The 18,473-nt window shown below is 35.3% G+C and overlaps 1 protein-coding gene across 1 annotated transcript in view; it reads right to left on the minus strand.

Annotated features, from left to right (window-relative positions):
• Positions 1–1,381: 1,381 nt before the first annotated feature.
• GNAT3 (G protein subunit alpha transducin 3) overlaps positions 1,382–18,473 on the minus strand; it is a 53,632-nt gene continuing 36,540 nt past the window's right edge. Inside the window, exons 5-8 of the mRNA XM_003822747.6 lie at positions 17,053–17,181; positions 5,249–5,378; positions 4,906–5,059; positions 1,382–1,608 (exon numbers count right to left, since the gene is read on the minus strand). Of these exons, the coding sequence (XP_003822795.1) occupies positions 1,418–1,608; positions 4,906–5,059; positions 5,249–5,378; positions 17,053–17,181 (604 nt within the window). The 3' untranslated portion in view covers positions 1,382–1,417. The remainder of the gene's footprint in view (positions 1,609–4,905; positions 5,060–5,248; positions 5,379–17,052; positions 17,182–18,473) is intronic.

Genomic DNA, 18,473 nt, shown 5'->3' on the forward strand with positions numbered 1-18,473 from the left:
AAAAAAAGTATTGCAAATGGTAGACAATTTATAAAAAGAAAAAAATCACCTGTAATCTTCATAGATAACTTGATTTAGTTTGTAAAGCACCAACTTGGTTTTTTAAAAAGGAAGACTTTGACCATTAGAATAAAATATGATAGTCAGAATGGACCATACAGTACCAAGGGAGGAGCTCAACATTTACCTTCTAAAAATCTGCTTGTTCTTCCTTCCCACTTCTTATTCACAAAACAAAAAACATATGAGTGCTAAAACATTAAATTATTTTTCTCTCTTGAAGTCCAGAGTTATCATCCCAAAGCCCATGTGGTCGTCAGTTGTCATAATGTTCCATGCCAATCTGGAATAAAATGTGGGGAATGGGCGTTCCATTAAAAACTATTATTCACTTATAAAGCCTTACATTGTGTATGTGACCATATACTTCCCCCTCTCTTCAACCAGGGTAGTGCAAAAAAAAAAAATTAATAAATTATTGAAATTTTCAACTCCAAGAGTAAATTCAGCATTAATGATTTTTTAAAGAAAATAATGTAGGAGATAAAATTGAATATATTTATTTTGCAAATGTAATTTCATATTAACAAAGAAATGTATAGAGAACATTTCATTTGCAGCTGCCTAACAGAGGGGTAATTGACTAATAAATGCCTCATGCCCTTTTAAAATAGACTTTCCAGGCCAAGAGCCGTGGCTCATGCCTGTAATTCCAGGGCTTTGGGAGGCCGAGAAGAGAGGATCACCTGAGGCCAGGAGTTCAAGCCAGGCTGGGCAACATAGTGAGACACTGTTACTATAAAAAAAACTCACAAAAAACAAAAAACTTAGCTGGGCATGGTGGCATGCATGTGTAGACCTAGCTACTCAGGAGGTTGTGGTGAGAGGATCGCTTGAGCTGAGGAGTTAGAAGCCATAGTGAGCTATGGCTGTGCCACTGTACTCCAGTCTGGGCAACACAGTGAGACCCTGTCTCTTAAAAAAAAAAAAGTCTCTACAGTACTGGCATGGCTACATTATCAACAAAAATGAATGCCTCTCAAAATCTGGCCAATGGAAATAATATTATTCCATATTTCTTCATTATTCTATGATTACAAATAGTCCGCATGTAGAAGTTTATTTCCAAGAAAATCCAGTGTCATTGATATGTACTGTTACAGTTACCAAAATATATCAGTTTTTAGATATAAGGACATCAAAGACACTCCCATTCCCCATGTTCCAAAGAAATTTAAACTTATCCAGATATAGATGATAACACATAAATATTTTTGTGGGAAAACTTTTTGCTTTACAATGCTAGTTATATGTCTAGATAAGTTAATGTCTATTCAAACTAAATACGTCATACAGCACCTTTTCTTTTATATTTTGAAAAGCATACATGAGCAAGAGTGGAAGAGAAAATGGTTGATTAGAAAAGCCCACAGTCTTTTAGATTCTCTTTGATTATTATATCTGTAACTGCATCAAACACAAACTTGACATTTTGGGTATCAGTAGCACAGGTCATGTGGGAATAAATTTCCTTATCTTCTTTTTTTAAATTCAGGTCTAGAAACTGGTTCTTGATGTAGTTTCCTGCATCTTCAAATGTATTTGGCCCTTGTTAAACAAAATATTTGAAGAAGTAAAGATTAATCATATGTTACAAAGAATAGGCTATAAATAATATCAGCAAGTTTTAGGATTTTACTTTGATATTCTAAGTATTGCAAAATCATAAAGGCAAGGGTCAATTATCAGGGTGCTGGGAACTATGCTCACCCCTTTGGGAGCTCCCGGTGGCTAAAAGGTAAACTTTGCATCAAAAAGCTCACAATACAGTAGAAATCCCAAAATATTTATAAAACAAAGTGAGTGATACAAACTTACGTTTACATCAAACACTGTGTGTGTGTTTGTGGGTATGGGTATGGGTGTTTTTATACAAATTAAAAGAGAAAAAGAATGGAAAATGTAGATGACTAAGGCACAGAAGGAGATGGTATTTGAGCTGGACTTTGAGAGGTAGCTACAACAGAGAAAAGTACGTGAAAACAAAAAAGTGAAACTGAGAATTGTAGCACTAGACTTGAGGGTAGGGTCGGGAAACAGACTGAGTTTTGAAGAATCTACTTTGATAGAAATGAAAGATTTTTGTAGCGGAATTGTAGGAAATCAAGTAGAATAGATGTTATGGGCTAGATTATAGACTATGTTACTAACAAAACAAAGGAGTTAGGATGCGATATAAAAGGCTATAGAGAGGTACTCTTCACTGATGTGTTATATAGCAGTAATACAATGAAGGCTCTGCTTGAGAAACTTTAGTCCAATAGCAGGATGTGCAATGAATCAGTTGAGAAAAGGCAGAAATAAAACAAGTAGGCTAAAAAATACAGGACTACTAAAAATGACCTGTTGATGGGCTTTATAACAGAATATGCTTTATGGGGACTTGACACAGAATACAGCAGTAGCATCTTTCTAAAAAATAAGTCTTTGTTTCCTACTTTATTGTAACTAGAAACAAAATTCCTTGAAGGACAAGCTTTAAAGCCATATAACATGGCTAAAATCCAAAACATTGGCAATACCAAATTCTGGTAAGTGCATGGAGTTATAGGAGTTAATTGCTTGTGGAAATGCAAAATAGTGCAGTCACTTTGAAAGGCAATTTGGCAGTTTCTTACAAAGCTAAAGATAGTCTTACCATGCAATCCAGCAATCACACTTCTAGGCATTTACCTAGAAACTTATGTCTACACAGAAGCTTGCACATGGATGTTTATAACATCTTTTTCCATAATTGCCAAAAATTGAGAGGAACCAAGATGTCCTTCTGTAGCTGAAAGGATAAACTGTGGTTCGTTTAAGGAACAGAATATTAATGTAGGAATAAAAAAATTAGCTATCAATCCATAAAAAGACATGGAGGAAACTTAAATGCATATTGCTAAATGAAAGAAGACAGTAAGAAAATGCTACATGTTATATGATTCCAGTTATATTACATTCTGGAAAAGGCAAAAGGATAGAAACAATAAAAAGATCAGTGGTTGCCAGGAGTGTGAGGAGGGAGGAGGCATGAATGGGGGAACACAGGGGATTTTTAAGGCAGTGAAGCTGTTCTGTATAACACTGTAATGCTGGATACATGACCTGCATGTGGCAAAACACATAGAACTGTGCAACATAAAGAGTGAACCCTAATTAAATGATGGACTTGGCCGAGGACGGTGGCTCATGCCTGTAATCCTAACACTTTGGGAGGGAGGATGGATCATCTGAGGTCAGGAGTTCAAGACCAGCCTGGCCAACATGGTGAAATCCCGTCTCTACTAAAAGTACAATAATTAGCCGGGCGTGGTGGCGTGCACCTGTAATCCCAGCTACTCGGGAGGCCAAGGCAGAAGAATAGCTTGAGCCCAGGAGGCAGATGTAGCAGGGAGCTGAGATCATGCCACTGCACTCCAGCCTGGGCAACAGGGTGAGACTCCATCTCAAGAAAAAAAAAAAAAGATGGACTTTAGTTAATAATGTAAAATGTGTTAATATCAATTCATCAATACAATTCATCAATTGTAACATATGTACCACACCAAAGCAGTTCTCTAATAATAGAGAAACTGTAGGAGGGGATGGGAAAGAAAGTACATGGGAACTCTTTGTACTTTCTGTTGAAACATTTCCTTTCTCTGTACACTAGAAAGTGCTCTAAGAAATAAGTCCTGTTATATATATAATATAAACCTTTAATTATGAGTTTATATTTAATTAGTAATATTCAATATATTTGAATATTATTTGTAATATGCAAAATATATTATTATATTTAATCACATGATAAATGTATGAATATATTATAAATATTTATAATTATAGAAAAAAGATATAAGCCCTAATTGTAGGTTGACCAATGTAAGTATTTGTTTTGATAAAATGCCATGCTCCTAGTAACATCTGGGCAACCTTACGCACCTAAGTGGTAAAACTGGATTTGTATTTTTGTTTAAATCATAAATATGGCTGGGTGCAATGGCTCACACCTGTAATCCCAGCACTTTGGGACGCCAAGGTGGACAGATCACCTGAGGTCAAGAGTTCAAGACCAGCCTTGGCAAACATGGTGAAACCCCATTACTACTGAAAATACGAAAATTAACTGGGTGTGGTGGTGTGCACCAGTCGTCCCAGCCACTCGGGAGGCTGAAGCAGGGGAATCATTTGAACCCACGAGGCAAAGGCTACAGCCTGAGCGACAGAGCGAGACTCCATCTCAAAAAAGAAAAATAAATTTTTTTCTTATGTAATTTTATTACCAATGGAATATCCAACTATTTACAAAAATAAATAAATAAATAAATAAAATTCTTTCTGAAGGAGAAACAGCCCTTCTGTGGGATTTCACATTTACAATCGCTGACTAACAGGATTAGCACTAAAATTCCAGGATCCACGAAAACCGGAAAATGAAGATGTCATTATTCATTCTCAAATTCATTCATGCTATATCTCTAGAAACAACTCAGAGATTGAAGAGCCTCTGAGATCTACTACAGCATTACAAGGTTTCAGTAGGAGATACATTAAAAATGCCAATTTCGAATAAGATTTGCATTCCTGTTATAATTTTGAAGACAATTCAGGTTCCAATGTCATTTGATAAAGTCTATATAGTAGCAACCCTGGTCCATCTAACCCCTTCCAGTTTATTTTATTAGGGTTTTGCTTTAATGTACACAATGTAGAGAGGGTTCTTCTTTATTTGTAAGATTTTTTTTCCAGTTTGGATCATCAAGATAACTCAAAAATGATCATAAGCCTCATCCTCATAAGTATTAAATGTCAAGATCCAGATAGGAAATATATGTTTATATAAAAAGTTATTTCTATGGAACTAAAAGAAAAGAATCTTACCAGTGTATTCTGGAAAGCAGATACTAAGATGCACCTTGGTTACCTTTTCTTGAAAGATATCTTTTTTGTTGAGGAACAGGACAATGGAGGTTGTTGAAAAATACTTGTGATTACAGATACTGTTGAACAGGTGAAGGCTTTCATGCATTCTATTCTGTTAGGTATCAGAAATGAGAATGGGTAGGATTATTATTTGCAAAATGTGAATGTTGAGCATCATGAACAAGGATCTAGAACTAACATAAATCTTTGGCAAACCTTCATGAGTTGGGCAATGTGGTAGTACTACTGAAAAGCACAAAGATTACTTTTAACCCTGGCTTTGTTTTTCCTTTAGACTTACCACTTCTTCGTCTTCCACGAGGACCATGTCATAGGCACTAAGTGCAGCACAAAATATAATGCATGTAACTCCTTCAAAGCAGTGAATCCACTTCTTTCTCTCAGATCTCTGTCCACCTACATCAAACATCCTTTAAGAAAACATCAAATGAATAATAAATCTTACAAATATCCTCCAAAATGTGCATTGAGGTTAACATTTAGAGGTATAAATGGGTGATCCCATATCTTCAAAAGGTATTCTTTTGACTTTTATTGATTATAAAATTAAATTTATTTGGTCAAATGGCTGCTCAAGGACTACAGAGAAAAAACAGTCTTTTAAAATTGTCTCCGTGCAAACTAGAGTAAAATAATTTACACACTGACTTTGAGAAACTGGGAAATTTAAAAGAGTTTAGAGTTTTGGTAAAACATTCATTAGCCACAGAAGATTTTGATAAAAGTTTAGACATATTCTCTTGAATGAAAAGAAACTGCAAGAAGATTGGAAGTTACTGTAGTTCTGATGCTATGATTCTTGCCTATTTTCTTAAGTCTTTCTACATTCATTTACTCAAACAATTATTGTTTGCATTCTATGTACTAGACACTGTGCTAGGTCTACTAGCACAAAGATGAAAAGATATGGTCCCTATCTTCGAAGAACGTTCTGTCTTGTAGAGAAAAAAACAAATAAGTTACTATAATATTATGTAAAAAATATTCTAATATACAAGGTAAAATGTGAGCATACAGAAAGACTTAAGTTAGCCTGAGGGATCATGACACTTAGAGAAGGTGTTTGAAAACTCAGCCTTTCCTCTGCTTTTATATTTTGGTAAGAGATCATTGTGGATCGAGGACTCAATTTTAAAAACTAGGAGCTAGGCAGTAAAAAGTTAGGTTTATATCAAAGGAGCTGTTTAATGTTTGCTGCCTCAGGGCTTTCACACACAGTCTCTTTCCTTTTCCTGTGACAAAGATTTCCTTCTTCCTTCCAAGGTTGTTTTTTTCTCAACTATGAAGTCTTAGCATCAATATCTCCTCCATAAAGAAGCCTCCTGGAGCGTCCATTTAAATTACACCTCTCTCCACCCTCTATTTACCTTCTATAGCATCACTTTCTTTCCTTTATGGTAATCATCAATATCTATCATCTCCCTAATACAATAGCAGCAGCCTCATGAGGTCAGGAACGTTATCTGTATTAGTAACTGCTGTATTCCTAGTTCCTGGCACCATGCCCAACACATAACAGGCATGCAAAAAATATTTGCTAAGTAAACGAATAGATTCCATGTTAACTGAATAGAGAGGCAGGAAACACAGCAAACATGCTATGTTCTCTCATGCCTTGATAACTTACACATGTTTTTTATAAATATGTGTAAGTTATCAAGGCATGAGAGAACATAGCATGTTTGGGGTAAGCAAGCAATTTATAGTTTTGGGAACATAAAGAATAAGGTAAAAACACTGAGCTATATGGCCTAATAATTATCCATTTATCCACTCATTCATCCTTTATTCAATAAATATTTACTAAGCACTTATTATATACCAGGCACCAAGGATTCAGCCTTAAGAAGCTTTTAAACTGGTGGTGATGGTGGTAGTGATTGGTGTGTGTGTTTCAAAATAGACTTTAGATATCCTATAGGATATCCAAAATGGATTCAGATATCCTATATGGATATCTGAAAATAGACTTAATAGGAAATATCCATATGAAAATAGACTTCAGATATCCATATAGGAAGTGTAGGGGGTGGGTTGTCATTTGAAATGGAGTGATCAGGAGTTGTAGAAGATAGCAGAAGTGTAAAAACCTAAGGAGATGAGGGGTTGAGCCAAATGGATATCTGGAGCAAACAATGTTATAAGCAAAGGTGACAGAGGAAACAGCAAGAGCAAAGTACTTCAGGAGTGAGCCTCATGTGATCAGCCAGCAGTGGATTTACTGGTCCTTTCATGTTACATGAGAAATGTAGATTTCATATTGCAGACTATAGAGGACTATGGGTGATTCTTAGATAGGGAATTGACATTTTTTGTTTGTTTGTTGTTGTGTTAGATCACTTTGATCTGAGTCCAGAAGTTGGGCTTAATGAGGAAGAGATTAGAAGCAAAGAAATAAAGTATGGGGCTATCATAATAGTTTACAACCAAGGTATTAAGTACCAAAAAGCATCCAAGTTGTACAGACTTCAAGCGTAATAGTTATATTTGGAGTAATAAATGTCTACCAATCTGATTATTGAAAATAATCAAAAGTACAATATATTATACTTCGTATTTCACATATGAACCAAGTAAAGATATATATAACTAATATTCCCCAAATAATGTACTAATGCAAAATCACTCCATTGAACAGTAGACTAAAAGAGAAGATGCTCACAATATTGAAGATAATGGTTAAGAGTTCAATAGTTAATAGTGTGGAAATTTAAATTTGGTGTGTATAAAGAATATTATATGTGCTACTAATTACCAAATTGCAGTTTCAGGCTTGCAAAATAAATGGAGGAAGGGGACCAAAGTTTGACTTTACGTGGTAGTATAGTGGTAAGCATAGCTGCCTTCCAAAGTTTGACTTTACGGTTATATTATGTGAAAATTAACCAATACATTTAATTTTTAAAAATTAAACAACATTCTTACAGAAACAAGGATGATAAATATGCATTCAGACATTTAAATTGTTCATCAACTGTTTTGTTAGTCCATAAAAACAACCTTAGTGTTTTTCAGACTTCGTAAACTGGAGTTTTATTTATTTCTTTGTTGAAATTACTTTTAAAGTATAAATTACATTTAAACTGTAAAATGTGGTGGAAATAGAAATAGTTGAGATCATGACTTTCATGTTCCACATCACCAGTTGTAATGGATTAATCTTAATTTAACACACCTAATAAGAGTTTACTATTTGTCGGGTATATAAGCACCTTACAGCAATTAACTCATTTAAACCTCTTCAGGAACTTGCAAGGTAGGTACGTTTAGCATTCTTATTTTTTCAGAGGGGCCCTTAAGCAAATTGCCTAAGAATTATTATTTCAACTGATATTTGTTGAGGCTGCTATGTACCTGGCTGGCACCACGATAGGTTCGATAGGTTCTGTGGCTATGACAGCTATGCTGTGAAAGTTGTTAACTTGCTAAGTCTATTTACTTAGAACAGAGGTGTACAACTAGTACTAGTGCCTGCAGTTGGCTCTCAAACCTTCACTAGTGGACAGAAATTATCTTCACTGTGGAGTCTAATCCTTTTCCCAGGCCAGGCAGTAGTTCTATGTTGTCAAACAGGTCACTGGGCAAAAAAATTAAAGTCCCTTCTTCTGGGAGGTTTCGTTCTTTTCTTTTAACGAAGATAATCACCTAATGCATTTCAGATGTAGTACATATAGGCTCCATTTGGTCATATATGAATATATTGTGGATCACTTTTTGGCAAAGAAATGTGATGCTGTGACTGAACAATGATGATTAACTTATGGATTTGGGGGACCTGAGGGTAGAGTATACATTACTAGGTTTAAACTCCTGGTGGGCTTTTCAAACTGAAACCACCCTTTCTAACCCCACCCACGGGGTTTTTAACCCATAAGGATTTCCATAGTCCTAATCTCTTTCACTCTAATCCCCACCTCAGGGGGGGGGGGGGGGAAACCCTTTCCATTGCTTAATAACAAACCAGTCATGGAGCCAGGACAAAGAGTAATGGAATGTTTGTACTAAGGGAGCCCGATGTGCCATTTCCACAGCAGTGATGGCAGGGCTGTAGGAATCGAATTCTAGGATGCCTCAGGTAAGTTTTCTCCACTAAGCAGAACTTGCATTAGTCTTGTCAACCTTTGTTTGTAGTCTCCTTTTCCCTGCTTTTATGCCCAATTATGCCATTTTCTTTCATTCCGATTGATATTTGTATTCTTTTAGTCACATTTTCAATTAGATTATATATTGTTAGATTCTATTCACATCTTAAAAGTCTGAGAAACTCCTCTCTTTAAGGTGACTTTGTAATTGCTCAGATTTCCTGCAGAGTGACCAAATATTTTACCTCAGAGAAAAATCATCTTATTTCTCTCATGCTAATAGTTTTGTTTTTTGGTGTGTGGGGGGTTAATGATAAAAATAATAGTAGGAATTAAGATATGGGAACTCTAATTTGTGGGTTCTATGGGGGACATAAACTCCCCAGGAGGAGGAAAAAAAGGGAGCCTCATATACTTCCTACATATTTTATTTTCTACAACATAATGTTCTCAAATGGCTTTTCTCCAAATCTGAAACATCTGAAGCATCTCTGAGATGAAAATCAGAGTAACAGCAAACTCAATGGCTATGTCTTAATTTTCTCTGATGAGTCAGCTTCTTTGCAGCCTACTAATGATGTGTTAACAGGTGTAAGAGGTAGCTATTCTCCTCTTCTGATAAATATGTACAACTGTGATAAGTAACAATTGCAGGAATAATACCTTACGGTTGAATAAAAGTCATATTGGAATTGTGTACTCTCCCTGAAAAATAAATTCTAATCCATGGCCTTATGTTCCTCATAACAATTCTTTGAAGGGAAAATAGTATTTACCCATTTCTTTACCAAAATGAAGAAACTGGCCTTTGAGAGGCTAAGGTGGTTTGTTCCTAAACTCACAATTAGTAAAGGATAGAACTCACGTACTATGACCTTTAGCCCAGTGCTCTTTCAGCATATCATGCAGCTTCTAATAAACATGTTTTAAGTGGCTTGGCTTTCTCCCAAGGAAGAGAGGACAAAGATTGCTCAGTCTTAGCATTTTGTTCATATAGATAAAATGGATTCTGAAAGTCTATCTTAGGTTGAATGCTTATAATCATCTCATTTTATGACTCATTTGATAAACAATATTTTTGTGTGTGCAGATTGACATAGGAGACATAGGTCCAGGGAGCATTGAACATTTCTCTAATGCCATCTGCTATTATTGAACTGAAATGCTCATTAGCAAATCAGATCAATAGCCAGAGTTTTGTTTTTGTATTGATTCTCTTGGACACTATGTTAGCTCTAAGACTAGTTACATTTTGTTTTGCTAATATTGTAGTCATTTATTTTTCATACTTTTCAGTTTTAGCTTTTCCCCAAATTTTAATTTAGTCCTTATTTTATGGAATTGTAAAGTATTACTACCTATGAAAACAATTTGAAGATCCCCAAAGTGAAGTAATTGCTTATATTTTTGGCCAAAGGAATATTCTCCCTTATGCATAAAAATGAAATCAAAACAAAAAGCTTTATTGTGACCATTCTGTGAGAGACAAAATTAAAATCAGAGAAAACATGTATATTTGCTGCCTGGAGTTTTGGATTGGTCAAATATAGATTATTAATGAGGGAAATGGACATGCTTGAATACTCTTAACTCCCTGAATAAAATAATAAATCTTAACTTCCACGATGTTACATGGAACTTACAGTCCTCATTTGGGATTTTGTGTGGGGTTTTTTGGTCTTATTTAAGTTTTTTTTTAAGGAGGGATAATATGTATTTTGTTATTAAGTCTGACATTTGATGGAATTCTTAAAGTTAAAAAATTTAAATAACTAAAATTTATGATATAGCTAAAAATTGACAGGCCAGGCTTTTAAGTGACAGTCGAACACTGATTATTTGTTAAATTGACCAAGGCATTAATACAGGGCAAACCATCAGAGTTTAACGGCTTTATATTAAACAGTTGACTCAACAGTTGAGTTTTACAGTTCTAGTAAGCAGTCGGCAAAGCTTTGAGCTTTATGGTTTATGTTAAACAGTTGGCTAAATATTGGATCACGTGAGATTATTCATATTTCATATCAGAATAGATTATTATAATATAATCTACCGCTTATAATTCTTGTAAAATTATTATATAATCTAGAGTAGCTAAAAATCAACAACGCTACTGCAGGTAATTTATTTGTTAGATGTCTTTGCTTATCCTATAAGCATGTACTTATCTTTGAAAAATCACTTTCTGACATTCTCTACTATGTATATGATTACATAAAAATAAAACTCAATCTGAGTAGGAATTTATTTTAAGGTATTCTATTGAATGGGATTTATTCAAGATGTTAGTCTCTATCGCAGTTGTTATAATTTCTCATCATGGTTACATATGAGACCAGGTGGATCTGTGTCTTCACTACACACCCATAGCAAATGGTCTAACCAATCTTTCCCTTGTTTCTGGTCTTGAAAACAGAGAATGGTAGATAATCGCAGACAGGAAGGATGTGCACAGATGTCTTACTAAGTCTCTTAAATCCTCACAATTAAAAAACAGAATCAAAAGGATTTATAACTGTAAGGGAGCCAAGCTCTCCAAATCATCAGAATCATTAATACCATTATATACTTTCTACTAAATGTGTGTGTGCATTTGAAACTTCAAATGCCCACTAGATAATTCTCCGATTATTTAATAATGTAATTCATAAAGCCATCACAATAAATTCTGTCACTAGAATCAATTAAACATGATATTTTATAACGTATTATTTTGGTAATGCTAACCATCAACATGCCTGAAACAAATATATAGTATATATGAGTTATTGCTCTATGAGATCTTATAAAGACTAGCAAAGCCAAATTGAAATGTAGCTGCTGGATGGACAGCCAGATTCACTCCTATCTGAGATGATGCATATGCCACACAAATGACCACGATATACACAATTCAACGTCATATCTCAGGAAAACTGTAGTTTCTTTTATATCATAGATCTGCTCAAACATTCTTATAAACAGTTATGGTAATTTATGAAATCTAAAGCTCTGTGTTGTAATAATTTTTAACCGTTTTTCCTTAGCTCCCATATAGTTTTAAGTCCTTTCAATTCTGTTTTTCCATCATGGAAAAATTAGGGAGAAAGTTTCTTCTCTATAATTGTCTGCTAAATCCCTGTAAATACATGTCTAAGTTATTTGTTCTGAGGAATTATTCTGTAACAATAGGAGGGCTCACATTTGCTCTGCATTTTCCACTTACATAGTACATTAATGTCTATAAAGATAATTTATTTTATCAGTTTGACAGTTGCAGTTCTGGTTTGATAAGAACTCTACAGTAATTTCCATTGAATTAGATGATACACAATTATGATACAGTACCTTGGCAGAGATAATTTTTCATTTTGGTGTTCCTGTGTAAAATTTTAGAGTTATCTAATTTAGTATGTAAATTGAGCCTTTGGTGTTAAATAGTCATAAGACGTCTTCTGCTATGTGAATACAAATCAATGCTAATGTAATATATTTTAACACCTGGGCACGTGCTGAAAAAAAGTTGGAAGGTACATTATTTTTATACTTCCTATTTTGAAATACTACAGAATTGTACACTCCAAAACCCTGTGCACTTTTGGACTATCCTATTTAGCACTTGAAAGAAAAGCTATTTAATGGTGAGAATTTATTAAAGGATTAATATATCTTAATTGCTCTAACTAAACTTAAAACTGTATTTAAATAATTTTAAATAGCTCCTCAAGAAAAAGATATTTTAAAATATTTTGTAACAAAATTTAAATATTTCCAAATTTTATTGTTTAAATAAAGACTTGTTTTTAGAAAAATTCCTTGCATTGGAGTAAGGAGGTACTGTATCTTCCATCCTCTTCCTCACTGAAAATGCCTTTAATAACATTGTCTTGAGTCAGAGGAAAAGCAAAGGCTCTTAAAAAAACAAGCTTGAAACCTGTTTTAGTATATATCGAAGAGGTGGTAGTTGCACAGTAAAGAGAATGTTCTTTTTTTTTTTCTTTTTTTGAGACACAGTCTTGCTCTGTCACCCAGGCTAGAGTGCAGTGGCGCGATCTTGGCTCACTGCAGCCTCCGCCTTTTGAGTTCAAGTGATTCACCAGCCTCAGCCTCCTGCATAGCTGGGATTACTGGGGTGTGCCACCATGCCCCGCTAATTTTTGTATTTTTAGTAGAGACAGGGTTTCACCATGTTGGCCAGGCTGGTCTGAACTCCTGACCTCAAGTAATCCACCCGCCTCGGCCTCTCAAAGTGCTGGGATTACAGGTGTGAGCCACCACGCCCAGCCAAGAGAATATTGTATCAAAATAATTTCTAGCTGGGCTTCACAATCCAATTCACAAACACCTTACACTTTAGCATTCATACTGTAATAGAGAATTAGCAAAACCCTCCTCATTGCTTCATAAGGATCAATAATATGCAAAAGCAAAATAGCTCACCTTCCTATATGATTTAAGATAGTGCTTCACAAAATCACAAAACTACAAAACGACAGAGGAAAATGACTATGTACCAAAGACGGTCTGGAGGTCTAAACTGAAGAGTCCTATTGTAAGAATAAAATGTATTTTAAAATTAATATTTTATTTTAAACATTAATGCAAATGTTATATTCTACTCTGTGATGGTTAATACTGGGTGTCAACTTGACTGGATTGAAGAATACAAAGTATTGATTCTGGGTGTTTCTGTGAGGGTGTTGCCAAAGGAGATGAACATTTGAGTCAGTGGGCTGGGAAAGGCAGACCCACCCTTAATCTGGGTGGGCACAAGCTAATCGGCTGCCAGCACAGCTAGAATATAAGCAAGCAGAAAAATGTGAAAAGGGAGGCTGGCCTAGCCTCCCAGCCTACATCTTTCTATCTCTGGAAGGGCGGCTGATGTGGTGGCAGTACCAGCTGAGGGGAACTGAGGCAGAAGAAAGATGTAGGCTGGGAGGCTAGGCCAGTCTGTCTTTCCGCATTTTTCTGCTTGCCTATATTCTAGCTGCGTTGGCAGCTGATTAGATTGTGCTCACCCAGATTAAGGATGGGTCTGCCTTTCCCAGCCCACTGATTCAAATGTTAATCTCCTTTGGTAACACCCGCAGAGACACACACCAAGATCAATACTTTGTATCCTTCAATCCAATTAAGTTGACACTCAGTATTAACCATCACATACTCAAAATTAAGTTTCAAAATTTTATGATTGTTTATATTACTTTGTTCAGAGTGAAATAGATGTCTCAGAAAATGACCATGATTTTCTGAGGATTTATGTGTTTATTGGCAGTTGTCTCGTACCCTGGTTTTAGAAGCACTGACTTATAAAGGACCACATGACCCTCCAACTTAAAGATAGTTCCCCAAAAGGCTGTCATTTTATCCTCCCTCCCGCCTTCTCTCTGAAAGAGATTATAAGTGACCAACAACACTGAAAAAAACACTCTACAGAAAAATGGTTTTCACCCAATTTATCTAACAACTCATTAGTGCCATACAGTGTAAGGAGTGTGGTCTTTGAAGACAGAAAGATATGCATTTTAATTCCATCTCTAGCACTTCCGTGAAAGACCTTGGGGGAAATCTTTTATCTCAGTATAGCCTCCAGTTTTTGAGGCTATCCAGTTAGCCTCAGGATAACCAAGAAAGCTTATCCTGAGTATGGATAGCAACACTCAGCTCATGATGTTACTATGCAAGTATAAAGATTGTGTATGTAGAGTGTTTGGCATAGTGCATTTACTCATTCAGCAAAAATTACCTTCATTCTTACTCTATGCTAGCCACTATGATAAGCACTGGAAGTAGAGCTATAAATAGACATGGCCCCTAGCCTCCAGGAGCTCGGGGGCATATGAGATAGAAACAGAAACAAAAAGAGAAAACTAATAAAGAAGCAAGGCAATCTCATATATTGATAATTTTTTTTAAAAGGAAAGCAATGTGATGTATCAATATTGCAGTGGCTATGGCTCACCCTGGCTTAGCCAGTGAGAGCTGTTTATTTGCATTTCTCCTCAACTCTGCATTTAGTGACATCACCTTGGTTGACTGAAATTGACCATGGTGGGGTTATTTGCACCAGAAAAATCAAGAGCTACAATCAGCCAGCCCTCCATTGCCTTACTGCCCCAGAAACCCTGCTGTTAAACATTTATCAGCATGCTGCAGGGTGTATAGTGACAGGGATAAGCATGGATGGTACATAGATAAGATGGTTATGCCTCCATGAGGATATGCATTTGATTTTGGAACTTAATGATAAGAAGGAAATGTTTCTTGCAGATTCAGGGGCAGAGCACTTTAGGCAAAGAGACTAGCAAGTACAAAGGCTTGAAATGTTAAAGAACAGATACATAAACAAGATAATTTTTGAGAGTGATCATTTTTGAGACAATACCAAATTGGTTGGTGTTGTAGGGAGTGACTTGGGTCGTGAGCTTTTAGGTATTCAACATGTAACATCACTTGTCCAAACCCGTTTATGGTCCAGACAATCTAGGACACAGAGAGTTCTACTGGCTTATGAAAGGTAAGCTACATCAAGTTATAACTCTCTACTAGGACTTTACTTCATCTAATCTTTACAACAAACTCATTAGGCAAGCAAATAAAGAAAAGGTTAACTGTGTTTCTTAACTCTTACTGCTAATTATTAGGTAACCCAGAATTGGAACTTTGGTCTGGGCAGCCTCAAGGCCCACACTCAGTTCTAGTCTGTTTCAGTGAGACATCTGGAGAAAAGAAAGAGTAACACAGAAAAGGGACAGTGTCAAAAATGCTTTCACTAGCGTGGGAGGGGCAGAGGGGGAGAAACAACTGGACTCAGGGCCTCAAAGGAAAACCCAGAAACTGGATCAAAGGTGAGGAGTCTGAAGAAAGTAGTTGCCAAAAAGAACTATACAATAGTGAAGCCAAGACTGACGACAAACTTTTCCTACATTTGCCAAGAGAGGATGTTGATCCCAATTGTTGCAGTCCCTTTACCCTGGTTTAATCTTTGGCTTATCTTTCAGAAAATTAACTATTTGTGGGCCTAAAATTTAGATACGAATTTTGAAGAGTTTTCCGTATTAGTTGAAAATATACTATCTACATAATAGGTATTCTACTTAGATATTATATATAACACATACTTTAAAATATTTGAAGCTTTTATCTTACTAAAATAAATTTATGATGTTGATTAATTACCATTTTCTTTTTCCTCACGAATGGATATGAATAATTCATGCCACTCTATCTCCAGTTTTTTACTGTTTAAGATTATTCTCATTGTTTGATACAAGAGTAATTTTATTAGTTATATTTTTATTGATTTTTGTCATTACTAAACAATGCAGCTAGAACCTGCTATTAATGTTTAATATTCCATATTGTCCACAATCCATACAAAAAGGTATTTAAATATTAAGGGATATTTTCTAACATTATAGTATGGGTTTCCATTTCTTGGTATAGTAAACGAGTGATTTTGCAGTAGAATTTCTAGGAAGCTCTCGATAATATAATAGCAATGAAAATAATGATTCATTTTCATACTCAAAACATGGTTATAAAATATGCCTTGTTATTGCAGTAAATAGTATCATATTCAAATAATTCTCATCTTGGTAATTTGCATTTTTTAAAATTAAGGAAACAGATGTTATAGGAATATTTCAAGCAAATAGGAAAATAGAAAGGCAAAGGAAATAGGATTCCTGGCACCCATTTCTTGTATATTATTTAAATACATTTTCTTTTTTTTCCCCAAAGTACAGTGCCAGTTTTAAGCATGAGGAAAGTAAAATCTAGTCCCCACCTGCTCAAGCCAGAAGCATTTTAGCCTGGAAGGAGGGATGAGGCTCAGGATGAGAGGTTGGGGTGAGAGGCTATAGGAGGACAGTAAAGGACAGTGGTACTGAAGGTAAACTAGAGCTAGTGAGTACATCCAAGGATTATTGAACCTGAACATGGGCTAGAGCTTTTCTCCATGAGGAAATATTAAGCCTGATGCATACTTCTGTCTACAGTTAGAAAAGATATTTGATCATACCTGAAGTGCAAGTCTTTAAAGGAGAATTGAGTTTCAATGATTCCAGTCGTTTTCACTCGAGAATGGAGAACATCTTGTTCATTTGGCACATACCCAGATGCTGTTATTCTATCTAAATCATTAAGGTAGCTAATAAAGACAAAAAAAATTATATATGTGTATATATAATACATAAATACATACATATATGTATATATAATACATATATGTATATATACACACATACATAGATATATATGTGTGTGTGTATATATATATATATATATATATTTTTTTTAACTTTGCGTTTGAAGAAACCAGGATTCAGTAGAAATGAATTTTTAGTGTAGGATCTATTAAAGATGATAAATTCTAGACAGGCGCTTTCCAAACTCTGCTCATCGAATTAAAAGTTTGGTAGCTGGAATGTTGCAGAATGCAGAGTGCTGAATGTGGCACACAGCTGACCCCCAGCGTCCTCTTCTAAATGCACCTAAATCAACACTGCCTTAACCTGTATTTTATGTGGTTTATGTGATAAATTTGCTTGTATATGGATAGGAGTATGAAAAAAAATTTCTCTTTATAGTGCCTGGATCATTACAAAACTAAAACCTACCTTATAGTGGTAGTGGCTAGATTATCCTCGAAATTCTGTAGTTTGAATTTAGGCATTTTCGGTTTTATGAAAGTGATTGGTTCGAATGAACTAATTTGAAGGTTGTTTGTGATTTTTGCATGAATTTGCCTCATCAAGACTCAGCCATTTCCATTAAATGCCATTGCAATATCTAGTTAGTGCAATAAAAGAAGTACCATTTGTCTCTCTTCCTGGTCTATGCTGGAAGTGACTCATCAATTTGCAAACCCACCCTGATCTGGCTCTCCTGGGGACAGAAGGGTGAAAGTACCCACTGTCCCCACTCCCACCTCCTCTTCCATCAATGCATCACTGTGTCTTTACCCCTTCCAGGAAGCTATATTAAAAATTCCTAGTATTAACAGGCTGAATATGGTGTTTTTTTCCCCTCACAGGATCTAGGTGTGGTGATGAACAGGAATAAGTCTAATTAAATTGTGTACGCTATAACAGTCTGCTAAATTAGAGGGAAAAAAACCTGCTCTCAGCTTCCTAACTCTTGAAACGAGATAATGTCTTCATACTAAAAAAAAAATGTGTTTTATTGCTTTAAAAATAATTTGAAAACCACTGGTCTAGACTTTTGATACTAAGCTTTTAGTGGCTTAGCGATATCACTATTTCTGTAAAAATTTCAGATACAAATAGTAATAGCATGGTAATGCTTTTATGACAAATTTCACCATTACACTGAACCACATTTATAGAAAGATAAGATTCAAGTGCTTCCATCGAGACAGAATTTGTGAGGTAGAATCCAGCTGAATGTTAGTCAGTGTTAAAGTTGTTTGTTCAGTGATTA

Source organism: Pan paniscus, chromosome 6 (assembly GCF_029289425.2).
Source record: "Pan paniscus chromosome 6, NHGRI_mPanPan1-v2.0_pri, whole genome shotgun sequence".
NCBI classification, from domain to species: Eukaryota; Metazoa; Chordata; class Mammalia; order Primates; family Hominidae; genus Pan; species Pan paniscus.